At 51.8% G+C, this 27,199-nt stretch overlaps 3 protein-coding genes across 4 annotated transcripts in view; all 3 read right to left on the reverse strand.

Annotated features, from left to right (window-relative positions):
* The window catches only part of CBL (Cbl proto-oncogene), a 32,088-nt gene extending 17,471 nt beyond the window's left edge, over positions 1-14,617 (reverse strand). Inside the window, exons 1-2 of the mRNA XM_033081713.1 lie at positions 14,293-14,617; positions 7,953-8,200 (exon numbers count right to left, since the gene is read on the reverse strand). Coding sequence (XP_032937604.1) covers positions 7,953-8,200; positions 14,293-14,439 — 395 coding nt within the window. The 5' untranslated portion in view covers positions 14,440-14,617. The remainder of the gene's footprint in view (positions 1-7,952; positions 8,201-14,292) is intronic.
* A 2,372-nt stretch (positions 14,618-16,989) lies between these two features.
* On the reverse strand, positions 16,990-20,870 carry PDZD3 (PDZ domain containing 3). The gene is made up of 10 exons (XM_033081739.2): positions 20,221-20,870; positions 19,966-19,993; positions 19,717-19,781; positions 19,261-19,472; positions 18,938-19,124; positions 18,720-18,856; positions 18,341-18,545; positions 17,974-18,170; positions 17,700-17,870; positions 16,990-17,527 (listed from the first exon to the last, which is right to left on the reverse strand). The coding sequence occupies exons 2-10, from the start codon at positions 19,974-19,976 to the stop codon at positions 17,483-17,485; spliced, it is 1,230 nt and encodes a 409-aa protein (XP_032937630.1). The 5' UTR covers positions 19,977-19,993; positions 20,221-20,870; the 3' UTR covers positions 16,990-17,482.
* Positions 20,871-20,971: 101 nt separating this feature from the next.
* NLRX1 (NLR family member X1) lies at positions 20,972-27,177 on the reverse strand. Of its 2 annotated transcripts, none has more exons than XM_033081738.1 (10): positions 27,094-27,177; positions 26,339-26,452; positions 26,130-26,248; positions 25,946-25,991; positions 25,511-25,602; positions 24,705-25,321; positions 22,930-24,344; positions 22,053-22,139; positions 21,717-21,968; positions 20,972-21,607 (listed from the first exon to the last, which is right to left on the reverse strand). In XM_033081738.1, the coding sequence occupies exons 3-10, from the start codon at positions 26,239-26,241 to the stop codon at positions 21,289-21,291; spliced, it is 2,940 nt and encodes a 979-aa protein (XP_032937629.1). In that variant the 5' UTR covers positions 26,242-26,248; positions 26,339-26,452; positions 27,094-27,177; the 3' UTR covers positions 20,972-21,288. The 2 variants fall into 2 exon arrangements, with proteins under 2 accessions (XP_032937629.1, XP_032937628.1); XM_033081737.1 differs by lacking the exon at positions 27,094-27,177 and adding an exon at positions 26,849-26,966.
* Between the last annotated feature and the right edge of the window lie 22 nt (positions 27,178-27,199).

The raw sequence follows: 27,199 nt of genomic DNA on the forward strand, positions 1-27,199 counted from the left end.
AACAAGTGCATGGTTTAAAGAAAACACTGCAAGAAGCAGCCAGGGAATATTCCTGGGCCCAGTTGTTTATCTCTTCTGCCTCAGCTGAACTCCAGGAAGTGCTTGCACTCAGCTGAGCACATCAGTTAATGAGAGAAGTAAGAACTTCCTCAGGCTTGAATATGGATAAACAAATGGTTTTACACACACACATTGAAGGACTCTGTTTCCAAAACCATTTTGCCTAGCTGAACATTTTAAAGTCTCAAGGTTATCATATTTTATATTTTTTATATTTATTCAGCTATATTGTAGGTGAATTACAGGAAAAACCACAGGAAGTGAACATAAAGAGCAGCAAATTGCAGAATAGTTTGTTACTGACTTTTATATACAGCAGTTACCAATCCTATGCTGAAAGGACAAACATTGTCTTTATTTTGACAATTTACATATTTGTAAATCTATGCAGACCAAATAAACACTTGCAATTACAGAGAATATTTTTATTGGCATATCAAAGCTTACTGATGACTATGTTTTATTTTTAGTAACATCAGAAGTGTCCTTATTGCCATTGCTTCAGCTAAACAGATGTGAATGTACTCCCAGAAAAAGGGGAATGTATTCAAAGAACATTTGTGGCTCTTAGACTGGAGATTCCCAAACAGTTTTGGCCACAGACCTCCAGCAATGCCCCATGATGGCCATTTTTCAAAATTTGATCTAAACACAGTAATCCACACAAAAAATGTCACCAAGGGCTCCACCACAAGTTAACTTACAAGTTCAAGAATTAAATCTTACAAGTTAGAATTACATCTTACAAAAATTAATTAAAATTAAATCTTACAAGTAGAAGAATTAAATGGAAAGCCCAGTTTGAGAAGAGCTGAGTGCAGCACCTAAATCCTGCTGCTGGGGAATTTCAAGTGTCACCCAAGCAGGGCTGAAAATGTTACATCAGTGAAGTGTCCCCAGTGTGTGCAGGCAGCTGCAACAACACCTGGGCCAGCTTCAAAGAAGCAGAGCCTGCTCTGTGTTCTGTGCTCACAGCAACAGCTCAGGTGGGATTTCACAGCCCCCAGTGCTTTCACACATCCGTGCAAAGCTTTCGGTTTATTCTGGTTGGAAATAATGAATCAACAAGCAAAAAGCCAAATGTTTTTTCCACTGTGTACAGTAAACAAGTGTTGCACTTGGGAGGAACAGCTGCAGCTCGAGCATGGAGGGATCAGTCCTTGTGCACACAGAGTGAGCTGAGAATTGTTTTGATCAGCCCAGACTCAGCTCCAGAGCCTGTTCAGTCCCTGCTGCCTCAACACCACCGTGCTCTGAACACAACTTTGGGGAACCAAAACCAGCACCAAGCAGGAGTTCCTTCAGTTACCCCAGGTTCCCCCTCCTTCCTGCTCTGAGCCCCCTCTGCTGTGGTTCTGCTCCTTCCTTCCTGCCTCAGGATGGGTTTGCTCCACACATTTCTGTGCAATTCCAGAGGCTGAGGAGAAAATTCCAGGTGCAGCCCCCGCTGCCAGCCCCACCTGGGGGTTCTGGTGGTGTTGGCTCCCTCCAGACTCTCAGCAGATTTTTCTTCCCCAGTTTCCTGGACAGAAGTGTTTTTCCACTGGATGGGCTCAGTCTTGGAAGGCCATGGAAGGCAGAGGATGGTTTAAGCAGGGATGTCTCTGTCAGCCACACTGACACAATTAGTTAAATTAATGTGCTTTGTGACTAAATGCCTTTTCCCCTCAAGGCAACGTCAACGTGGCACAACCATTTCTGCCACTGCCAGCTATGACTTTTTCATTTTCTTCCAGTATTTCACCTACCTCAGAGCTGACACAGTATAATTTAGCTCCTCACACGGAGCAGGGATCAGCTCCACAGGCTGATTTAGTCACAATATTGTGCTCACATGCCATCATTTGATGTGCATGCAGTCGTGTCTGTGAAGCTCATTCTGCTGAAGGCATGCTACAAACACAGAGGAATTATGAGCTGTGCACAAGAAACCAACCTCAAAATGCTTCACTTCTCTGCAGTTATTGTCCTTATTTCTTATTCTCACATTTTTACCACCAGGTTCTGTTTAGGTGACACTGGATAAAGTGCAAGCTCCACTACTCATGAAAATAAACCACAAACCCACAGGTTTTTTCCTGTAACTACATCTTACAATTTTATACTTGAAGAGCTAAAAAAACTTAATTAAATAAAAAAAAAACAAACCAAACCAAAACCAACCAGCTTTTTAACGACTCCAACAAGTAAAATACACCTTTCAGAAACCACAAAGATGTGAGCACTCATGTCACAGGGGCTTTCAGACACACCAGGCACGAGCAGTTTGATTTCTATTTTTCAAACAGAAGAAGATGCTGTGCCAGGAGTTTTCTGTGCTCATGTTCACAGCAGCAGTGAGTGGAAATGCTCGAGGTGATCCCAAGCTGTTTTTTGTAACCCTGAGGCTGCTCCTCTCCACGCAGCCATCGAGGTTAAAAATAGAAACAGCGGAACTACTTTCAACAAAACTTGCAACACAGGAAGTGAATGAAATTCCACTTAACTATTGCTGGCTCAACAGAAGGCACCTTAGAGAGTAACATTTACAGGAGTTCCTCAGAGTAGCTAAAAGAACAGATTAAATTCAATTTATTGCTTGTTCTAGAGCTCCCTTTTCAGTGCTTTATGTTTTACAGGGCAGTTTCCTTGTGCTCTGCTGAACCCTGGCACTTTTTACGTCACATAAATAAATTTTAACACCTTGAGCTCTGTGAGCAGAGCCTGCCCATCACTTCAGTCACACAAACACACTGCAGGCCATAAACCACCCCAAGCTGTTATATATTTTTATCAGTATGCAAATGGTTGTGAGTGGTGTGAAGCAGAAAGGACATCAGGTCACTGTGCTGACCACAAGGACCAAACCAAGAGACCTTTAAAGGATCTGGGCTTCTTATTTTAGGTACAAGTCTTGGTGTTATATTTTTTTTTCACTGCTAAGAAGCTAAAAATCCACTTTTAAAATTTTAATTTTAGAGGAAATGCTTTAAATAGAGGAATATATTTGATATTAATGGGTTTTAAAGAGCTCAACACATATTCAGAGGATTGACAAGGTAAAGGATAAAACTCTCACTTAGGTAACAGATTAATTTATTTTACAAGATTCAAGGGGATTACACAAAAATGTACTGCTCAGGACACTTCTCATTACACCTAATTCTGGGCTCTCTGCACTGGAATCAAAATTTGTATTTCAGGGGCTATTTGCAACAGTTAAAGAGAAAACCAGAGCACAAAAGCCCTGTCTCCAAATCAAGGAAAATTCCATATTTCATGATTCATCTCCAGCCACCTCAAAACTGTCTTGGATACCAAGGGGGAATGACAAGGAGCCAGATATTAAAAATCTTTAATATCTATTTTTATTGTTTATTTAATTATTTAATCCATTATTTATGCAATAATTCTTTATTCTAAGGGTGGGAACAGCTGCCCCATCCCTGGGAGTGCCCAAGGTGAGGTTGCCCCTGACAGGGGGTGGGATGGGCTAAAATCCAACCCCAAAAATCCCAAATGTGGCATCCCAGCCCTGAACACCCCAGCCAAGAGACACAGCACACTTGTTAACCAGCAGCAGCAACACCTTTTTGCCAGCAAGGAGAAATCCATCCCATTTCCAATGATAATTACTACAAATGAACCAACGTGCTTGTAATTCCACCCACAGCAGCAAGTCCACAGCTTCCCATAAAACTCTACAATTTTACAGGCTCTGAGAGGAAAGAGGAATAAAAATCTTCCTTCCTTATTATGCAATCATCTGAAATCTTGCATTTGTCCACAAATTGATTTTCAAGACGCTGGTCCAATTTTAGGCAGAGAGAAAACTATAATGAATGCAAGCTTCAGCCAATTATGCTAAGTGTTACTTAAGTTCCAAAACTATCACCTAAACTGCAATTTAAAACCAAATTAGAAAGAAATAATTCACATTCCTCCCCTCCAACAACATTTACATGATAATGAATTTCTTCTTGGGTAATAAGCAGTTAGTTAGTGTTCATATGCTGGAGCCTGGCAAGGAAACCTTTCTTGTGGGCAGCTTTGGAGCCTGTTCTTTTCTTTAAGATGTTCTAATTTAAATGCAGATGTAGACTTCACACTAGTGGGTTTTGTTTACAAAAAAAAAAAAGTGCTGCTGTATTAGAAGGAAGTGACAGAAAGAGGACTCACGCACCATTTTGAGTTCCACATTTTGCACTATCTCATTTTCACTGGGCAGGAATGTGTGCAAGAGGTCTCAAAAATGAGATTACAGCACCAGCCCTCCTCCTCCCAGAGGCTTTTCTGGTTCAGGGGTTAACACAAGTGTTTTCCAACTTTTTCCTCTTTAAATCTCTTTAAATTCCAACCTTTTTTTTTTTTTTTTCTTCTCCAAGTCATTCTTCATGCACTTCCTTCCCCTTCAGAGATATGCACGGTCATTTCCAGGAGACATTAAACACTGGTAGCTTTTTCCTGTGTAAATTAGTGAGTCTTAACATTGGAGCTGGAGAAGAATATGAAATCCTGCTGAGCCAGCATCCCCTAAGCTGTTGTCAGAACAATTAAACAATTAAAGCTTTTTTCAGTTTATTATATTCTCTGCTTAACCCCATTTTCTCTACAGATATATTTATTTTTAACTGGCATTGTTAACAGCCAGCTGAACTAGAAAAATAACTTGTTCTATTCCTTAAACATCCAGTCCACATCCTGAAAAATTACTTCTCCCCACTCACCCTGCAGCTTCTACAGCTGTGTTCTAATGTGGAAATATTTGCAGTGCTCTGATTTTATTTAGAAAATAACCTCTCTGAATTTTCCCTCGTTATAGACTGGTTTAATATAATTAGTAAATTTGATTCTTTAGTGAAAAATGGACTCTTCAGCTTAATTAATCCTTTCCCAAGGAACAGACAATTCCTCTACCTGCCTCCTAATCAACAAGCTATTTTTCACTCCTGCTATGTCAAGTATAATCTATTTACACAACTGCAAAACCACTGCTGCAAGAAGTCATTTATGTAGTGTGGAAAGCTGACAAATTGCAGCTCCTCTGTGCAAGCAAGAGGGCTGAGAAGTAAAAGCTTTCTGCAATGGAAACAGAAAAAAAAAATAGCCCAGCAAAACCAGCAAGCCTGGAAATGAAACTGAAATCGAGATCTGAGCAGGTTCAGCATGTTCAGAGTCACAGTGGCACTGTCAGGCAATGGAACCACACATTGCAGGGAAAAATATGTTTATTACATCCTTTTTTTTTTGTTAAAACAGAAACTCAATAGAGAAGTCACATATTTACCCCTGGATATAGCAAGAAAAGGAAGCAGCACCTCTGGAAATGTGCTCAGCCTCACGAATTCCTAATTACTGCACACAGCCAACCAACCATTGGATGATTTGCCTTTACCTTATTACAACATGAAACACAATATCCAAAATTATTAACTCCAGAAATACTATTTGATTCCAAGATGTTACTTCTAGCTATCAAAACTCAGAGGAGCAACACAGTATCTCTGCTAAAAACCCCAAAGTCACCGAGTTGCATCTGGTTTAAAAATTAAAATTCAGTTTTAAACAGCACCCAGAAGTTACTGCTTGTACCTATCAGTCAGGAAGTGCACACAGAGCTTTAAAAGCACCCTCAGCAGCATGAATTTTTAAACAGACATGGAAGTGAGCTAAAGCAGAATTTAAATTGCATCTTGAAAGCTCTCCTAACAAAATAAGTGAGTTCTCCTCACAAAAATGGCAGGGTGAGTTTAAGGCAGGAGAGGTACAGCCATGGTTAATTTATATATTTAATTTATATTTTAATTTATATTTTAATTTATATATTTATAGGCTGAACCACTGCACACCAAAACAGAGCTGCAGAGACCTCCCAAGTGTCTGAGAGGAAAAACACAAAGAGCAAGTTGGAAATAACAACAGGAGGGTGATGCTCAAGTGATCAGGGCAGTTCTGATCCTCCTTCAGTCATTTCTCATGACTGCTCTGTAGGAGCAAACTACAGCTTTGCCACTGCTGATGCAAATGTCAAAACTGTGCCTTTTTCTCTACACCAGGAGCCATTTGGGGGAGAAAATAAGGTCATACACGACAGGAGGCAAAATGAATGCAAAGTCTGGAAGGGAGGAGGAAAAAAGCTTCCTAACACCAGGGAAAAAAAGTCAGAAAAATCAAAACAACACATTTATTAAACTTTTAAAATCCTATTCTTAAAACACTGTAGATTAAAGGCCACAAACCTCCATGAGACCAACAGCAACTAGATTATATATAAAATTAATATATAAAAATATATATATGCACATATACACACTGCCATGAGTACATTCCCAGTGAATACCAGATTCAGGTTCTATTTGTTTGCTTTTGACCATCTTCCAGAAAGTTCCTCCCACACTTGGAGTACACAAATTTATTAATGTACAAATAAATTATTACAGATTATTATTAATTTTGAAAATATTAATTTATTAATTCTTGCAAAAAAAAAGACTATTTTTCTTCAGCTCTTAGCAAGGTGAGAAAATTTCAGTTTCCTTGCCTTAGATTCATACATGTATTTTATATCCATAGGTGCATTTATAGCAGAAATTAATTTAATTTAATTAACAAAGAGCACTGAAGTGATTGTGCTCCAAGAGCTCCCACAACCATGGAACTTGGCAGTGCAGCATTTAACAGAACCTCCAAAAGCAAAACCCTCATTCTTTGTGCAGGTATCTCTTGAACCTGCACCCAAACCACATGCACTGACTGCTCCAATCTTGTCCCTTTCTGTGACAAATGAAAGAATTGAGAATGCTCCCAAGCCCAGCACCAGCACAAGGAAAAGCTCTCTGCTTTACCCCTTCAGGATCAGCCACTGCTGCTTCCTGGGCTGTGCAGAAGCTGAGGAAGATGCCATGAGAGTGGCCAGGATGTGATGCTGTTTTAATGCTTGTGTTTAACACAAGTCTCCCCACAGTTCCTTCCCTGCTAAAGCTGTTTATTCATAAATGGGACAATTAGCAATTCCCCCAGGACTGCCATGCCTGCTGTGAGAACAGCAGCCTGTGCTGCAGTCCTGACATTCACATCTATCATCTGCATTTCCCCTGCTCCCTCTAGTCAATTAGCTGCATTACAAACCAACCAGGATGATTAACCCTCTGGAATTACTTCTCTTTGCTCCTCTCTGAAAAACCAAGGCACTGGAGCTGGGATTTTGGATTCATGATTGACACAGCCATCAGTTACTCATCAGATGGTCCAGATTTGACACACACAGTTAACAACACTCCAGAAAGAAACTTCCATTTCTTAATCCACTCTTGCACACAGTCAGCAGCAATCCAAGCAGCACCAGCAATGCCTTCTGGAGCCACTGTCACAGTATCATGGAATAAGCTAAACAGAGTTCAATATTAAACCAGAAACATGTGCCAGCACTTTCTCCCCTTCCAGTAATTCCAAGCTGTTGCCAGGCCGTTAACCACATTCTCCCCAGGGCAATTATGTTCAGCCACTGGGTGGTTTTCACACTTTTTTCCACCCTTTTTTTAAAAACTTCAGCATCTACATCAAAAAACTGACATGAGTGTTACAAATGTTTGCCTTGTATATCTCTGCAAATGTGCAAGATTCATCTTTCCCACAGCTTTATTCTCCTCTTAAATCACCTTGTCTTTCCTTTCCTTAAAGTAATGAGCTAACACCTTCTCAGCTACATTAAATTTGTATTATTTTGTTCCAGAGAGCCTTACATTCAGCAAGTGCAGCTTCTACCTCCACCTTGAAGTGCTGCTCACCTTGAAGATGCCCCTTGAGCTCAGCTATGCCTTTGTACCAAATGAAAGATGAGCTGACAACTCTTCTAACGCTTCCAACACACTGAATTCCTACAACAAACACTTGAAACCATTTCTCTGCTTTACCTAGGCTGGGAGTTCTCCTCATACATCCGTTCCTTCCCTTCCTTGAAGAGGCTGATGGTCTGCTTGGTTTTTTTCATCAGGTTCTCCATGAAGACCCTGAAATACTCGTTCTCACCCAGGGTCTCCATCTTGCCCTCGTAGCGGGACAGGATGGTGCGCAGGTGCTGGTAGGTGTCAGGCAGCAGGTCCAGGATGTAGGGAGGGCTGTTCTTCAGGGCCAGCTTGGGGTTTTGGCACAGACGCACCACCTGTGGGCAGGGAGAAAGGAGCTTGGTGAAAAGGCAGGGAGAGGAGTACCAGCAGGGGTTCTGCACAATTCACAGCGCTGTGAAAGGTTTGCTGCAACAATTCCCGTTTGGGCAGGGAGAAAGGAGCTTGGTGAAACGCACCAGCAGGGGTTCAACACAATTTACTGGTGCAAACACAACGCTCTGAAACGTTTGCTGCAACAATTCCTGTTTGTTGGTCGAGTCCAGATGGAATCACAGAGCCAGTGAGGCTGGAAAAGACCTCTGAGATTGAGTGAACCTGGTCCCCACCTCACCGACCAGACCAGAGCACTGAGTGCCACATCCAGGCACTCCTGGGCAGCCCCTTCCCAAGCCTGACTATCCTTTCCATGCAGAAATTCCTCCTGATGTCCCACCTGACCCTTCCCTGCTGCAGCTTGAGATAATTTCCTCACTCTTGTCACTGCTTGGGGCAGAGCCCACCCCCTAGCTCGCTGGAACTTTTTTTTCCAGGGAGTTTTAGAGTGATAAGGTCTCCCCTGAGCCTCCTTTTCTCCAGGCTATTTTCTCCAGCCACCATAAAAGAATGCAATTTCTAGGCTGAAGTGCATGTGGACTGATGAAACTCATGATAATAAATTTATGTGACAGGGGAGGGGAAAGGAAGCCACTTCACCATCCGCCATAGCCAAATTTTTCCATTATCTAAACTGAGAGAATTAAAGGGAGAGTTGATGGCAAAGCAACCACTTGAAAAATTAAGTGGTGAATTTTCAGTTATAGAAAAGGCTGGAATTAGATTTGTGAGGTCAGGTTTGGATCAAGTTTGCAAGGTAAGAAGCAGTAGTCTAACACTTCTAGATTCTGTGATTTCCAATAAACTTTAGCACAAAATGTAGCTACATTTTCCCAAAGTTCTTCCCTATAATGAGTATTATCTGGCTGCTTCACACCCAGCACATAAATGAGGTCTAAACTCACGACACTGCCAGGTATGAGGGAATTACAGATATCAAACAGTGCAGAATGCAAAACTTAAGTGGATAAAAAGCAGAACAATTTAACATCTTTTTGCAGTACCTCATTTCCACAAAACCTTGTGAAACCTTCAAGAGGAATTGAGCAGTTCCCCGCAGTGCACACTTAAATACCTACTTCCCTTAAACATGGATGGTAAACAGAGTCATTCCTTCTGAAACAGTGCTTCAGCATTTCACTTTGCCATTTAGGGCATGTGCAAAAAGCAACCTTGTGATGTGACACCTCCAATTTTATCTGAATTACAGCAGTGCCTGTACCAACAGCTGACCTGAGAAAGTCCCAATTCCAGCCAAGAGAAATGAACACAGTGTATCAAAACTCAAACCAGAAAAATCAGACTGACGGTAAAAAAAATATAAACACCTAAAAAAGCCTCAGCAAGAATACATGGGAAAAACAAACTACCCAAACTTTCCCTCCATTTTGAGGAGGCTGCCAAGGTTTTAAGATAAAGAGATGGATGGCCAGACAGCTGACTTAGCCAATTGATGCTGATGCCTCAACTGCTGCTTCCTTGGAGCCTGTGAACATTGTACAGTGAACCATATCAACAAATTGAGTCAACACATTTGTCCCCTGAAAAATAAAGTAGTTTCACTATGAGCATGAATAGGTTCTAAATATGCTCCTCAGACCCAGCTGAGCTGCACTCTGGGCAGCAAAACCTTTTCTTCAGCAGAAATTGTTTATTCTACAGTGGGTTTAAAACCTTAACACAGTCAGCTCTGAGGAGGAAGCCACATGAAGCAAGCAGAGCCTGCACTTCCCTCAGTCAGCTGGAAATAGAGAACAATCTGGCTGTTACCCTCTGAAAACACCCAGCAGACCTGCTGCATTTCAGACTTTGATATCAGTTAGAACAATTCCCCCACAGCAGCAGAATTCTGCAAACTGCTCATTCTCAGAACCCCTGGAAAATGTTTCCCAAGAAGCAGATACCACAAAGAGTTAACAGAAAGGTCAAAACTGCTGGTATTCTACTATCAAATCAGCTTCTTTATTTACCAAGCAGACCAAAATTAGCTAAGAGAGCAGTTAAACAACACTGCACAACTAGGAACTGCATAACTGCTGCTTCCTGAGCAAACTTGGTGCTTTTAGAGCACAGCAGCCACAAAAGCAGTGGCATTTTCCTTGTTTCTCTAACGTGTGCACTTGCAGCATCATGACAACATGCAAAGGAATGTTCCCAGCCCTGGGAACAGCTGCCCCTCAGCAGCCTTCCACAGGGACCAGCAACGTGGAAGGAAATCAAGAAAAAAAGCAAAAAAAATATTTTTTTGTTTAGGTGTGATGGTAACGAACAGAAGCAATCCATGGTTTTAAATTATCATCCAAAAGTTTGCCTGGATTTGTGTTGTGTTCTCTGAGGAACAAGCCTTTTAGGGAGACATTTTTGGGTTTTTAGACACACCAATAAAGCTTTGCAAGAAGAGAGGTGGGTCTGTGAAGAACCTGAAAATTGACTTCACCCATTTTCCATTTTCCAAATGCAAGAGGAGAAAAAAATAAATAAAAAAACCCAGATTTCCCAACTGAGTTTTGAGGGAAGAGTCTGTTATCTGCTTATTCTAGGAAAAATAATCTCATCTAATTGAGGCCTGGAACTGAATCTTTCCCCTCAATAATCTGCAGCTTTCCTTGACTAATTCTGCCTTTAAGAGCCTGATGAACATCCAGGGGCTACTCCCAGGTAAGGTTTTCCCTTCCAGGGCAGTTCTGAAAACGCATTTTTCCCTTCCTTTAGCAGCTGAACAGCCAACTGACCAGTACAAGCCAACAGCAAAACAAAACCTAGTCAAACATCTCTTATCTCTTGCTAGGCTTGTGTCTGGCCTTTCTTCTCCTCACAATGAAGGTGACCTGCAGTGGCACTTCTCTATATCAGTTCTAGGAACTGAATGGCATCAGGAAACCCTTTAGAGAAGCTTTATCTCAAAGCTCCTCTTCCTCCTCCGTGCCTTCCCACATTTATTCCACTCTGCTCCATCCCAAGCAGCTCATGACTAACCCACCTACTCCTCAAATCCCACCCACAGCAGGGAGCTCCAGGGGGCTGCATTTCATCTCTGTTCTGCACAGAAATGCATCAATATCACCTCGTTCAGCTGGAAGGGAACATCCAACAGGGATGGAAAGGGCTATTTTGTGTGACCACGTGGAGCTGGGGGAGGAATGGTACTGACAAAAAAATGAGGGCTTCAAATGAAAGAATCTGAAAGACATAAATACATCAGGCAGCTTATGGAGAGCATTACAGGGGAAATATTTGGACAAGAATCAACTTGCATAGGAAATTCATCAGTCACATCCCAAAGCAGAGATGCACGAATACTTTGACAACATCAGCTAATTATGCAGACTAACAAATGAGGTCGTGAGTGTAGTGTACCCACACAGACACAGCACGCAGCTCTCAGAAGCAAAAACATCATCTATTAAACATGCACACAAGCAGGTTTGTTATCTGCACCTGGAATTTCACATTCTTGGCCCAGAAATCTAACTTGTTCTCAACACCTTCCATTCATTTAGCCCTTCTCCCCATAAGATTCTCTGGGTGTTTGCTACACCACTAAAAAGATTTTAATTCAGATGTGTTCTCAGTGTGCATAAGTACAGCTGAAATCTAACTGAAATCTGAAAGGTTTTTCTGAGCCAGATCTCCCCTTTTGTACAAATCAGACTGAGCAAGACTTCAAGCCTGAGAGTGTCTGGATGCTGCCTATGAGCAAACCTGGAGTCCAAAGAGGTTGATGTAACTTGTGACAAACACAGCAGCAGCCTTGGCTTTTCTGTCAGTGGAGAGAGAACACATCCAACCTGCTACAAAGACCTAAAGCTGTGAAATTTCCCCCCCAAAACACATCCCACTGCATTTTAAAATGCCATGATAATCAGCTTTTTTTCCAGGCTGGCTTTTCCTTTGAATAGAGCGTGTTATGAGGTCAAACACAAGTTACACATTCTGTACATGAAGATGTGCATTCTTACAGCTTACATTTATTTAGGGTCTTGTTTCCATGCCCAAACTGCCTCTCCTACATCAGCCCTTGTGCTTGGCCCTCAGTGTCTGTACCAGGCACTTCTCAGAAGGGTTTTTTCCTCTGCCCCAGTCTCGCTGTAGGTGATCAAAGCTCATCACAGGCACAGCAAGGCACAACTATAAACTGTGGCTTTTGTTGAGCCAGCCAGCACAGAGTGATTTCTTGGCAGGAATATAATTTAATACGTTTTAAAGAAGTCATTTGCTCTGCCTGCTTTTAGCACCTACTGCAGGAGGTTCAGACACTGCATGGATAAACAATGCAGGGCAAAGACAAGGAAAATGCAGAAGCCTGAGGGGCAATTGCATGAGGGATGCCCAAAATCCCTGCCTGCTCTGCTCCCAGAGGGGAAGGAGGTGGCCAGGTGACAGTCCCCAAGGCCTGGGGGCAACTTGGGTGATGCTCTTACTGCACACTACTTTTAGAGCCCTGAACTCAGTGTCATAAAATGCACTGCACATTTCAGACTGCAACATGTCAAGCCCAGCCTTGATTTCAGGGTTGAACAGTTACTATCAATAAACATTCCACAAAAACGTTACATTTTTATTTTGTGCCTATTTCTGAGTGCCTGCACTCACTCACTTGATCATTTCCTGACAACTCCCCAGGATTTCTGAAAACACTGGACTGACCAGCACACCTAGCCAGGCCAGTAAATCAAATATCCCATCACACCAACAGGCCAAAAGGTCTGGTGTCCTGCCCCCGGCAAGAGCCATTTCCTGGCATTTTAAAAGGAGGAGGAGGAGGAGAGGAGAGTCTTAATGACCCCAGAGAGCCCCTCCTAAAGGTGTGGGACTGGAAAAGGCCTTTCCAACTCCTACGCCACGAGTTTTTCTTGTCTAACATCACTTGATACTTTATCTTTCTGTAACTACATGTTACAGTTATTGCAAAACGGTTCAGTCAGGTTTCTAGTTTTTCCTCAGCTCCCACTTTTAAGGAAAAGGTTTTGTCTTGAGTGCAGCAACACATTCTTGTCCATTCCAAAGGGAATAACCTGACCTGTCACAAAGCTTCCCCATCCTCTACCCACACACCAGGCTCTATCACAGGCCAAGGCAAACCTTCCAAGGAGCAAATCCCAGACTTCTCCCTTGTCCTGCTGCTGTCACTACCTGCAGCTCTCCACCAGCCCCTACCCATTCCCAGCACCACCAGTGCCACCCCAGCACCTACAGGAGTGGCATTATCTATACTTGTATAGATTAATGCAGATGTCACAGAATATCTTGGCTTGGAAGGGACCCACAAGGATCATCCAGTGCAAATCCTGGCCTTGCACAGGACACCCCAACAATCCCAGCCTGTGTCTGAGAGTGTTGTCCAAATGCTGAGCTCTGTGACCACTGCCCTGGGGAAGCATCCCAGATCCTCTTAGGCAGGTCTGAATCCTCCGTTCCAAATTGTCCTTCTGCTTTGCAGAGCTGCTGATCTCCCTCCATACCTTCCCATCCTGGCATCCCATTCCCATCTTGCCTCTGGCCTCTCGTCCATCGCTCACCTCTCCATCAGGCTTCACATGGAATCACAGAATGGTTGTGGTTGGAAGGACCTTAAAGCCCATCCTGTCCCAGTCCCTGGCAGGGACACCTTCCACTGTCCCAGGTTGCTCCAAGACATGTCCAACCTGGCCTTGGACACTTCCAGGGATCCAGGGGCAGCCCCAGCTGCTCTGGGCACCCTGTGCCAGGGCCTGCCCACCCTCCCAGGGAAAAGTTTCTTCCCAATAGCCCATCTAACCCTGCCTTCCATCAGTGTGAACCATTTCCCCTTGTCCTGTCACTCCATGCTCACTACATCCTTCCCCCCAAGCGCTGCACCCCATTCTGCACCCGCACACCTCTCAGCCCCCCAGGTATCTCCCCTGGAGCCACAGACCCCTCTCTCCCAGCCAAGCCCCAGCCGCAGGCTCATCCCAGATCCCCCCAGATCCCAGAGTCCCAAACCCCCCAGGCCAGCCCTGTCTCACAGCCACGCCAACCCCCGCGGCCGCTCCCATCCCACCGCCCTCCCCACCTTATCCATGAGCTTCCAGCACTTCTCCACCATCTTCTTGTCCACGGCGCCGGGCTGGTGCGGCCCGAGGTGGTGGTGGTGCGGCTGGAACGCGTCCTTCATCAGCCCGATGAGCCCGCCGGGGCCCTTCTTCAGCGGTGCCGACATGGGGGCGCCCACACCCGGCCCGTGGGGCCCGTCCGGCACCGGGGCCGCGGCCCTGGAGGGGACCGGGCTGAGGGCGCTCCGGGCCGGGCCGGGCCGGGCAGGGCGGCGGCGGCGGCCGTGGGCGGTGGCGGCGGCGGCGGTGCCCGGTTCCAGCGAGGCCCCGCCCTCCTCGCCGGCGCTGATTGGCCGCCCGCCCCCCGGCGCGCCCGGCCACGCCCCCTCCGCCGGGGAGGAGCCGGCGCTGATTGGCGGAGGGAGGGGGCGCGTGCGCGGCGAGGCGGCGTGAGGGCGGCGCGGCGGCCATGTTTGGTGCGGGCGGGGCGGGGCGGGGCGCGGTCGCCATGGGAACGCGGGGGCCGCGCTCGCCCCGCCGCCCCCGGCAGGGACCCGCGGCCTTCGCGGCCCTTCCCGTGCCCCTCGCCGAGCTTGCGAAACAGGAGCGCTTCCCCTTTCCTGAAGACGCGTTCCCTTTTCTAAGAACGGCCCGGACGCGGGGAAGCGGCGCGGCATCCCCCCCCTCTCGCAGAGAGGGATGTGCCCGAGGCAGGAACAGCACCGGCATCCCCATGGCAGGGAGGGAATGGGAACGGGAACGGGAGAGAGTCCAGTGCACCGGGCAGGTACCTGAGGCATCTCCTGGCAAAGGCGGGGGAGACAGCGCCCACCAGGGCCGAGCTCCTGTTCTCAACATCCCGGCTCCAACGGGAGAAGGAGCAGGAACAGGGCAGGGAGAGCAAAGAGGACCCGGGAGAGAAAATGGGACTGGGCAGTGAAAAGGGGGCCAGGGAATGAAAAGGGAACAGAGAGTGAAAAGGGGACCAGGGGGAGAAAAAGGACCAGGGAAGAAAACGAACCAGAGGGAGAAAAGGAGACAAGAGAGAAAAAGGAATTTAAAGGGAACCAAGGAGTGAGTTTGTCAGAGCTGACACCACCAAACTTTAAAAAAATTGCAACATGGGTTTGAAAGTCAGTTGAGTTCTGTTTCTTTGCTGCCTTCAGATCCTCTTTTCATCTCCTCTCCCAGGCAGAAAGACACGTCCTTTTGCACAAACCAGCTGTGGCTGGTACCACACGGCGTCAGCCTCACCGCAGGGGCTGCGACGGGAAACCAGGCAGAGGAAAACTGGGGGTGCTGCAGTTCTGTCAACGTGAGCACCCCAAACTCAGGCCTGGGGGTTGGACACACAGCCCCAACCTCTGGATCCAACCTTCTCGAGGGAGTTTTGCTTCCCCTGTGGCACCCACTTGCTGAGGAGCAAGATGGACACAGCATCCACCACAGCAGGAAGCAGCACTAAACACAACAAGGGAGCCCGGCATGGATTGGTTATAAAACTCCCTGCTTTCATTTTATTGCCTTTGGTAAAGCTTGGTAAATATTTCTAGGACAGGCAACTCCTCGTCTGGCTTTAATTACCTGGGCAAATTTTCCTAAGGATTATATTGACCTCAAATATGTCAACGTTTATTGAGGCCGTGTTCCTGAGGCTTTTCCCATTAGGTGCTAATGGATTCTGGCTAATAGTCAAGCCGGATTGACCACCAGCAGGTGCCCTGGCCAGCTCCACTCTACCACAAGTACCTGGGGAGAGAACTGGGGAGGGCAACACTGGCTTTGTGAGAGCCAAGTACAAAAATCACCATGGCTCTGATCCAAAGAGATCAGGGAACACGCTTGAGTAATTGCATTCCTGCCTATCTGCTTCTCTGGGCATGATTCACTCCACGTCGGGGCTGTAGCTGTGTGTGAGACTTCAAGCAAAGGTTGATTTTGCTTGGGACTGTTGTGGCTGTCTCACTTGGGACTCTTGGGAGGGTTTCACTTGGTACTGCTGGGTGCAGGGACCCCACACCTCAGTGCTGCTGGGGGCTCCCAGCCAAGCTTTCCCAACTCTTCCCTTGACCGTTCAGCCCCAAACCAGCCTGGAGCAGGCCAGCCCTGCTCCTTCCCGAGCTGTCAGCCGCCAAAGGCTCTGCACAAGAACTTCTTGCAGCCCAGATGCCTGCACTGAGCTCAGAGGACACAGAGGCAGAACTTCCCTGCCTGATGGGTGATGCTCCAGTGTTGTGTTTCTGTTCGCACTCGGGAAGGGGCCGAGATAAAACCTCAGCCAGAGGTTTGCGGTTCTTGGCCACATGCAAAACTCCGTGCTCATTTTCACTCTCCCACGCTCAGCAGAGAGGTGAAACTTCCCCTGCTGGGATTCCCCCCTGTCCCCCTCCCCCAGCATTGTCACAGGCCTTGCAGGACAGGAACCGATGCTCCTGATGTGTCACCTGCGAGGGGAACCCTCAGGAACAATCCTGGCCATGGAGCACAAGAGATGTTTCTCCATGGAGTTTGCTACAGGAGTTTGTCCTCAAATTCCTGGAGGTAACTGCTCTCTCAGGGGCTCTCAGGATGGCTCTCAGTCCCTACCCTCTCAGCAGCACACCTGGAGAGCTTCCTACATCCACTGTCCAACTCCAGGCTTGGGAAGAGAGCATGGATCTGGCCCTGGGAAGTGCTGCCAAGTCGCAGTGCTGTCCATAACATCACCACACGAACAGCAGTGTGGATTTGTCCTTTAATCACACCCCAAAAGGGCGGTGCAGGAACAGGGTGGTGGTGGACACTCACTGCCCACAGGTTCAGGGAGAGCAGAAGCACAGGAGAGATGTCCATGCACGTGCAGATCTGAACCAACCCTCAAGTCCCATGGTGCAGAAGGCAGTGCCTCAGCTCTCCTGGGAACTCCCAGAGCCTGGAGCTGGGCGAGGGCTTCAGTGCAATGTCCTGAGAAATCCCTGGAGGTAGCTGGGCAGGTAAAGACACAGGTCTGCGGTCAGGTTGCAAGGAGCTGCCACTGTGGTTGGTAAAAGCTCTGAGCCAGCCTCGGTGAGCAGAGACGAGTCCCTGGGAGTGTCATGCTGTGAGCCAGGCATGGAGACACAGGAGCTGCGTGTGCAGGGTCCATGCTGAGCAGTGCTGAGGCCCGAGGGGCTGGATGTGGCCTGTGTGGAGGTGCTGTGTGGGAGAGCCTGTCCAGAGGCTCCTGGGCTGTTAGAATGCCTGGCACAGCTTCGTGTGTTCCTCCTGGCGCTGGCTCTGTGGGGACACAGGTTGGAGGGGTCTTTCTGCCTGGCCCTTGTGGTCAGGGGACCACACAGCCTCCTCCTGGCAGCACCACAGGTGCTAGGGGAATGTCAGGATGGGCACAACAGGAGGGTGGCAGCACTCAGAGCACTGCCAGGCTGTGAACACTGCCCTGAGGAGTTACCTGTATGATCTCTATACTGTTGGCAGCAGCCATCAGCCAGGACATGGGTCCCTTGGGTGCCACCTCCACATCACAGAGTGCAGGGGAGCCACTCCGAGAGGGCGGGGAGGGCGTGCAGGAGCCTGAGGCGGGGTCACTGTCCTCAAAGAACTGCAGGGGGGACAGCCCGATCTGGAAGAGCAGAAGAAGGATGGACACACAACCCCTGTGGACAACACCCATCCACGTGCAGCCTCAGAGCACCCCAGGGCTCCCCAGCCCAGCCAACACCTACCGAGTGATAGAACTCATCAGCAGCGGGGTCGATGACCAGCAGCGTCACCTGGTCCTCGCGGGCGCGGATCCTGTCCACGGTCTGCTCGTGGTCCAGCCCCTCGATGCTCTCCCCGTTCACTGCCAGCACCCGGTCCCCTTCCTTCATCCCTGCCTGCTCAGCCGGCAGCCCCGCATCCACATCCCACAGGAACTGGCCTGCCACAGCAGGGCACAGGGATGGGGAGAGGCTCGCAGAGGGACCTGCCTCTGCTGAGCCCCGTGTGCAGGTGGGGACAGGGTCCCATTGCAGGCACAGAGCTGTCACCTCTTCCCAACCCTCAGAAATGCCTTGCTCAGCTACAAACTGCCCCTCTCAGCCCCCTCACCTACTCCCCCCGAGCTGCAGTCATCCTCCTTGAGCAGGAACCCGTAGCCAGCAGGACCCTTCACCAGGTGCAGCTCCCGGACCTTGAAGGGCAGCCTGGAGGTGTCTGCCAAGGCAGCCGTGACCCGCAGGCCCCGCAGGCGATAAAACTCCTCCACGGCGCTGGATGCCACCAGCAGTGTCACCTTGTTGCCACTCTGCTTGAGCTGGATGGGAAGCACAGGGTGCTCAGTGACATTCCCAGCCCCGTCCCTCATCCCCTATACCAGGAGCAGGCACCTTTCTGGTGAGCTGTGTGTGGGAGTAGCTGGATTGGAAGCACAGGGTGCTCAGTGACATTCCCAGCCCCGTCCCTCATCCCCTATACCAGGAGCAGGCACCTTTCTGGTGAGCTGTGTGTGGGAGTAGCTCTTGACGCTGTCCCCGTTGAGCTCCAGCAGCCAGGAGCCCGGTGGCACCCCTGCTCTGTCCGCTGGCCCGTCCTGCAGCACCGACAGCTGGAAGGTGCCCTTGGTGCCTGCAGGAGGAGGAGAAGAGGCACTCTGGGATGAGTGAGGTGCTATAAGGGGAGGCTCATGGTGGCAGCATCCTGCTTTACCTTCTGGACACGACACACTGAAGCCAAAGCCACTTTTGTCCCTGGTGACGTGGCAGAGGCGCGGGCGGATGTCATCCGGCAGCATCTGGGACAGGTCCCTGCCCAGGGACTTGGCTGCTTCGTAGGAGTCACCGTCCAGCACGGCCAGCAGGACCTGGTTCCCACTGGCCTTGATCTTCTGCACCACCTGCAAGGACCCAGGCTGTGAGCCCTGGGCAGGAACCCCTCTGATGGGGTGGGATCAGGGTCCCTGTGGTCAGCAGGGGTCATGCATCCTCTGTGCCCCCGGCTGGGGTGGACCCCATAGGATGCTCCCAGCTTACCCTGAGGTGGTCCATGTCGTCCACAAAGTGACCATTGACCTGGAGCAGCCGGTCCCCGTCCTGCAGCCCCCTGCGCTGGGCCACCCCCCCCATCTCAATCTGCCGGATGATGTGGCCAGGGCAGACCAGCTCCTCATGCAGGCAGAAGCCGAAGGTCTCTGTGTTCTCCTTGGTCAGGAGGTAGAAGCGGGGCTCCCCCACTCCCTCACCGTCTGTGTGGGGGCACAGCCTGTGAACAGGGCTCTGCAGGGATCCTCACACAAGTTCTCCACCCCACACTGAGCTGAGGATCTGCTCATCCCTTCTGTGTTCACCTCCCACAGGTCCCCAGTGTGAGAGAGCTCAGGACCCCAGCAGTGCCCAGGTGCCACAACCCCGTGCAGACACAAGGACACCCAGGTGCCACAACCCCGTGCAGACACAAGGACACCCTGGGAGATGAGGGCAGGTATTTACCCGTGTCCTCAGTCAGTGTCAAGGCAGGGTTGTCGATCCCAACTTTGGGGTTAAATTCAAATTTTCTGCAATGATAAAGGGCAGGAGAGGCCACATTAGTGCAGGATGGCCTTGCCCCTGCCTCCCCCATCCTTGGGGAGCCTGTGCTTCCTTTTTGGGCAAAGCCAGAAGGGATTTCCCTCCTGGACCATTCCCCACATCTCTCCTGTGCCCCAGAAAGCCCCTGGTCAAGGGGAGATCAGCACTTACATGATGGACATCTTGTCTCCCTCGAGCCCTGCAGAGGGAGAGGAGAGGTCAGCACAGGAGGTGGTGGGCTGGGAGCTCTCGAGCACTCTCGGCTTGTCCACCTGCAGGCTGAGCCTGCCATGCCAGGTGAGGGGTTTGCTAAGCCCACACAGCCCCCAAGACCCTCTGTCTCTCAGCACAGGTTGTTCCTTGGCCCTGTCACCACTGTCCTCCTGCATTCCCAACAGCAGGACCTGCTGCTCAGGTCCCACTCACTGCTGGGGCCAAAGCAGGGCCAAGCAGATGGGGCTCAGTCCTGGAGGTTTACAGGGTTCTTCAGTGAGAGGTGAGAAGGTTCACCAGGACCCCAGAGAGCTGCTGGAGCCAGAAGAAGGAAACAGAAACCTTCCCTGGCACACCCCCCCCACCCCTAAACCCCTTCACACCTCTTTGGGCACAAGGAACCCCACACCCAGAGACGGGATTCCTCCCCAGCATCCCCACAAGGAGACATTTTCCTGCATGCCTCAGGCTCCTTTCCACAGGCTGCCTGGGCTCTGACATTGTCCTGCTCCATCTGGCCCAGGGTCTGTGTGTGGGGAAGGGTCTCCAGAGGATTCACATACCTTTTGTTTGCTTCATGGCTGCAGGGATTGCCGGAGGGAGCAAGGTACAGGGTGAAGTGGCAGGGAAGTGTCCCCGCCTCTTCCAAGACGCCCCAGGTTTAATGGTTAAACAGCCCCGAGTCTCCCCTGCCCTCCCAGCCCCAGGGCACTGCCAGTCGGAGCTGGGAGCAGGGACCAGCACCTTGGGACACCCAGCTTGGGGACAGCTCCTGGTGGCTTCCAGGGGGGACACATGGAGGGGAGAATGACTGGCTCAGCACTGGAGCAGAGGTGAGCTGCTGCATGCCAATGCTGTGAGATGGGGAAAGGCAGAACCCTCCACTGCAGCTGCTGGAGGGGCAGCTCCACATCCCTTCCCAGGAAGGGCCAAAAGAGGAGGTCAAGTCTCGGTACTAGTGTGCTTCAGTGGAAACAAAGTGGTGCACTTTAATGCTCCCAAAAGATTCACAGACACCCCCAATCCTGCTCCCTGCCACCACTCTGGCCAAGGTGCAGGGGCTGGCTTTCCACAAGCCCAGAAGAACAAGTCCCATTTGCTCCTGGCCTGGTTTCTGTCCCATTCCCACACTTCAGCCTCCTGCAGGTGAGGCTGAGCCCCACACCCCCAGCACCTTTGACAGCACCATCCACACAGCATCTCCAGGTGGGTAAGGGCACAGGGAATGTGCTGCTGGGCACACTCCACTGCCTCACCCCTGGCTGGTGGATGGGCAGCAGGTTAGAGGCTCCCATCCTGCAGTTTCCCCAGCATTTTCTTGACCTCGCTCTCGACTCGCAGGAACTTGGCTTTCCTCCAGGGATTGGCAGTCTGGCTGCGGCTGCTCTCCAGGTCCTGCAGCAGGAGGGCGAGGTGCTGCTGGACCCGCTCACGGTCCCAGAAGGGCAGGTTCCTCTGCACCACACTCAGGATGTAGGACCAGTAATCAGAGACGTCGGTGCCTGCCGTGAGGAAAACCAGAGCCCTGACACCGTCCCGGTCCATGCGCAGGCTGTCGAGTGCCCTCTTGCCATCCTCACTGATGTCATTGAAGTAGAGGCTGGGAAAGCAGCAGGAGACACTGGTGAGGGCTGAGGGGAAGGACAGAGGCAGACAGGACAAGGACACTGCATGGGCAAAAGGGCAGGGATGCAGCAGAATGGACTCACTGCACTTTGTCCAGCGTCTCGTGCCTTTTGGCCACCTCCACCACGCGCAGGGCCGCCGTGTCCGTCAGGGAGTTGTAGCCCAGGTTGAGCTCCTGCAGGTGCTGGTTCTCAGCCAGGTGCTGGGCGATGGCCTCGGCGCCGGGGTCCCCCAGCCCGGTGTGCAGCAGGGACAGCTGGGTCAGCGAGCGGTTCTTGGCCAGCGCCTCGGCCAGGTACCGAGCGCCCTGCTCGCCCACGGGGTTATTGGCCAGCCTGCGGACACGGGAGCTCAGGGAGTGCCCAGGCACGTGCTGGGCAGCACTGGCAGTGTCATGCAGGGGTGGGGGCCGTACTCACCGCAGGTTGCTCACCACACACTTGTCATGCAGGAGCAGGTCACGAATTTCCTTGCAGGCGTCGGAGCCCAGGCTGTTGAGCTGCAGACTGGTGCAGAGCAAGACACGGGGGTGACAGGAAGAAAATGGCTGTTACCTGTGAGCCTGGCAGCCCTGCCCACTCCATTTTGCCCATCACCATCCTCCCTGGGCTCCCCAAACTAGGCCACTCCAGGTTTCCTCCCCAAAAGGGAGCACAGTGACACCGCACCGGAGCATGAGCCAGCAGAGCCAGTGCCAGCAGGAGCAGGGCAAGGGGAAGGGGATGGCGGAGTCTTCAGGGGGTGGGTGAAGGTCAGAGGAGGGATCAGGGCTCCATCAAACCCTCCTGAGCATCTGGAGGAAGGAAGTGCGGCACAGCCCAGCTGCACAGCCCGATCCATCTGTGCTGAGCACGTCTCGCCACCACCTGGGCGGCAGGAAGACCTGCAGCTCCACAAATGTTCTGGAACGTGTGTGGGAACATCTGCACAGCCCAGACTCCCACCTTTGGGACAGCAAACTCCTCACAGAGCTAACAGGAATGCCGGGTAACTCCCCGTAGGGACTCGGTTCTGCCAGGACAGCTGGCAGCCAGCCCAGCCTGTACCAGCTGCAGGGAACTTCCCAAAAATTCCTGCGGGAGGGTGAGCTGGGACTGCAAATCCCAGCATGCAGTGCCCTAGAAAGGCTGCTCCAGGAGTGTTGCATGTTGGAAGCTGTAGTTCCCTAGGTCTGCACTGAGGATAAACATTCCCATCCTTAGCTTTTCCATAACTGGGCTCCTAAAGCATCCCTGTGATGGGCAGAAAGAACCCAGGTTTTGGGCAGTGCCCAAGGGCAGGAGGGGGTGTACTCACTGGAGAGCTTTGCATCGCAGCAGGACAGGGAAGAGGGTCCTCAAGCTGCTGCTGTCCAGGTTGCAGGAGGTCAGGTTCAGCTCCTCCACCTCATGACCCGTGGTGCTCATGACAGACGCCAGCACAGAGCACTTCAGAGGGGTCATCTTGACGGAGGAGAGGTTGACAGCGCGCAGGGAGCGGACGGCCTCGGCCGTGAAGCGCTCGTTCTGGAACTCGTGCAGGAAGAACAGGTAGTCCATGAGCTCAGAGGGGGGCAGGCCCCTGCGGCCCTTCCTGATCACCGTCTTCTTCATGGCCTTGGCGATCTCGAAGGCCGCCAGGTTCTTGATGGAGCAGCCCAGCTGCTCCAGGATGGCGCGGTTGCGGCGGGACAGGATCCCGCCCATGAAAATGGGGAAGAGCTCGAAGACCTCATCATCCGGGGCCTCGTCGGGGTGGCGCATGGGGCCCTCCACGCCCAGAATGCTGGAGTTGATCTGGTCCAAGACATCGTCGTTGTAGTAGTCCTCCTCTTTGAACAGCTCCTGTGCCATGGTGTGCGCAATGGCGTCCCTGTCCTTGCCGCTCACCCGGGAGAAGTAGCGAGGGAAGATCTTGAGCAGGTTGAAGAGCACGGGGAGGAAGCGCAGGGGCAGCACCTTGGAGATGATGTTCACCACCACAGCCACGTCCTCGCTCACCTTCCCGAGGACCTCTGACAGCTCCTTCCCCACTCTCTGGGCCAGGGTTTTCTTCTCGCCCAGCACCACGTACAGGGCTGCCAGGTACTCCTGCATGGCGGGGATGGTGAACACAAAGGTGTGCTCCTTGCCCGGCTGCACGCACGGGCTGAGGAAGAAGCGGAAGACGTCGCTGCGGAAAACCTCCAGCAGGTTGAGCTCGCTTTCAGTCTTCATCTCCACCTCGAAGCACTGCCGCAGGTCCTCCTCTGAGAAGCAGGTCTTGCGGGACATCACCCCCTCGTAGGCCAGCTTGCCCACTGTCTTGGCCACGTACTTCATCATGGAGATGTGGGTGGGGTCGGTGCTGTCCACCACCTCCCCGCTGAAGTTGAGCCTCAGGAAGCTGGTGTAGATGCCAGTCAGGGTCTGGCTGGGAGGAACCGTCCTGGTGAAGTAGAGGAAGTGCAGGGTGGTGCACACCAGCCAGCAGTAGGAGGGCAAGAAGCAGGCAGCCGTTATTTGGTTGTGGCGCTCCAAGTTCCTCGACAACATCTCCACCAGGTTCTCCTGCTCCGCTGAGCTGCGATCCTGGCTCTCCTCTCCGGAGCAGCCGGGCTGGCTGAGGCGCATCTGGAAGTAGAGTTTCTGCAGGTTGGTGTCGGAGAAGCCGCAGATCTCGGCGTAGCGTCCCACGTACTTGCCGGGGATGCGGCGCACGGCCGACGGGCGCGTGGTGACGATGATGCTGGCCTGGGGACACAGGGATGGAAGAGTTTGGGGCTGCCCAGCAGGGCATAACCCACAGGGATCACCCCATCCAAAGGTTTGGGTTCACAAAGCTGCTGCACAAAGGGCGCTGGATCCAACCTGGCCCAGGCAGAGGGGACAGAAGAACTTTCCCCATTCCCTCCCAGACATAAATAAAGGCTGGAAAACCACAGCCTTCATTACCTCACCACGCCTCCCCAAAGACCCCACCATTACATGAGGCCACCTTGGCAAGTCCCTCCAGGAACAGAGGCTGCCTGCTTGCTCCCAGCCAAATAATTATCACAGCAGCCCTGCGATGCCTCAGGGCCCACCCCCAACTTTTCCCAGCACAACACCGACCTCGGGCAGGAGGTATTTCCGCAGCAGGTTGACCACGATGGCAGAGGGAGGCACGGGCTCGTTGGGGTCACAGCACAGCTCTGTGCCAGCCAGGCGGAAATCCAAGTTGAGGCGCTCCAGGCCGTTGAGGATGAAGAGCACCTTGAGGTTGGAAGCTTCCAGCACCGGCACCACGTCCCGCAGGTGCTGGTACTTCTTGGTGACGAGGCGCCGCAGGGACACGTGGGCATGGCTGTGGGACAGGTCCTCGCAGGAGAAGGGGATGACCAGCTCGAAGCGGGGCAGGCGCCCGTGGCACCAGTCCACCACCATCTTCTTGATGAGGGTGCTCTTGCCCGTGCCCACGGTGCCGTAGAGCACCACGTTCTTCACCTGCCGCCCGCAGGCGTCCACGTCAAAGAGGTTGTGGAGGCTGATAACCTTTCTACAGGGCTGCTGGAGCTGGTTCTGCACGGTTAAATCAGGGGAAGGCTTCAGAATCTCCTCCAGGGAGCTCTCCCGGATCACTGGGTCCACGTGGACGGCATCCAGTGAGAAGGAAGGGCCGAACTGCCTCTCCTCATTGGGCTGGTGGCTGAACCACGCAGACAGGCTCTTCTGGTGCTTCTTGATGGCACCTGGAAGGAGGAAGGTGTTGGACATGACAACGGTTGTTCAATGGGGGGTACTAGGGAAGTTTCATGCCCCAAGCCACTACAGAGAGGGGACAACATCCAGTTTTGGGGAACCCTCACACTGCCCAGGACAGCAGCTGCCCCCACCCCACTGTGTAGGACCCTCCCTCCAGACCAGAGCTGCCAACTCACCAGAAAAGTCCCTCAGATGGGACTGACCATGGTGAGAGGAGCTGTGCTGAGCAGAGCTCTCCTGGGAGTCTCCCTGGTAGCGAACACAGCCCCTGCAGGAGGAGGGAGAGCATCAGGGGAGCAGCTCCAAACCCTTCCTGGGACAGACCACAAGTGAGGCTGTGGGAAGTGCTGAGAGGAGCCAGCTCACCCCTTCCTTCCCCCACAGCACGGGAGAGTGCAGGGGCACAGCTGGGAGGTGAAGGCAGGTCAGCAAGCTGTGGGCTGTGCATTCCCAGAAAACCCGAGGTGAGGCACAGGAGGTGGGCTGGAGTCAGAGCAGGCAGGGAGGTGGGTCTGAGCGTTTTTCTAGGTGGAAGCAAAGCAGTGCCCCTGGTGCCAGCTCAGCCACCCAGGTGCTGTGGCAGAGTCCCAGCCGTGTGACACTGACTGTACCTGCTGGTGTGAAGGCTCTTCCTGAGGAAACACCTGCCTGCAGGACCTGGGGGGATGGAAGAACGCACATGGTCAGGGATGGCCGCCTCCACCACCCAGCCCGCTGGCTTCACAGCTTGCTAGGGTGCCCCACATCCCTGCAGAGCTGGGGAGGGATGTCCCTGAGGCACAGAGCCCAGCTCACCTGGCACGGCAGCAGCACACACGGACACACCCCTGCTCCCTGCCAGGGACCGTGCCAGCTGTGCCCAGCTGCCCCAGGGCAGGCAGCTCTGGCACTGCATGGCCCGGGACATCCTGAAGCTGAAAGATAAAGGGAGGTGAGTGAGGGGCTCCAGGGTGCTCAGCAGAGCTCAGGGGGATGTGCTGCAGCAGAGCCCTGCCCAGCCTTACCTGCCCCAGCGCGGTGCAGTCCGGCAGAACCGGCTGTGCTGGCGTGACTCAGGCTCAGCAGGGCGATCCTCCAGGAGCACGGGCGGTGCTCACAGCCCCCAGCATCCTGGGAAACTGAGGCACGGGGGAGAAAGATATAAGCAAAAGAGAGAAAGGGACGAGTAGGGTGACAGCTCGCTCACTGACACCTCCCACAAGCCACGCTGTTTACAGTCCATTTTTATATCATCCAGACAAACAAACTGAGGCACAGGGACGGGAGGAGCTGACCTTGAACACAAGTGTCCCGACCTTTGCACAAAACAAACCCCAGGGTGTCTCATGGCCGGTTCGCAGCCCCTTCCCAGCCCTTGTGCCGAGCCGGGGGCTCTGAGCTGCAGAACCTTTGGGGACCGGTGGCACTCGTGTCCTGCCAGCTCCATGCCGAGGCCGTGGGGAGCGGGGACAGCAGCCCGGGACACCGAGCGAGGCGACAGCGACACAGCGACACAGCGACAGCGGCGGGGTTACCTCGTCCAGCAGGATTCCAGCCGGGAAAGCCGAGCTGCCCGTGCCGGAGCGCACATAGCGGGCCTGCGGAGGCGGCGGCTCCGCCGGCAGAACTTCCTGCAACGCCATCCCACCCCGTCCCGCCCCACGGCCGCGGCTGCCAGCTCCCCCCGCAGGATGGGAGAGCGGCTGGAGCCGGCAGGAACACCCGCCTGCCCTCCTCGGCCGCCCCGACACGCGGGGAATTGGGGCGGCTGCGGTTTTACCAGATGTGCTGCGAGGCGGGGATGTGCGGACACATCTGGCGGGTCTGATCGCCAGCTGCTGCCCGGCTGTGCGGCTGGAGCCGGCAAGGGTCAGCTCTGCTGTGCA

This window comes from Catharus ustulatus, chromosome 28, assembly GCF_009819885.2.
Source record: "Catharus ustulatus isolate bCatUst1 chromosome 28, bCatUst1.pri.v2, whole genome shotgun sequence".
Taxonomy (NCBI): Eukaryota; Metazoa; Chordata; class Aves; order Passeriformes; family Turdidae; genus Catharus; species Catharus ustulatus.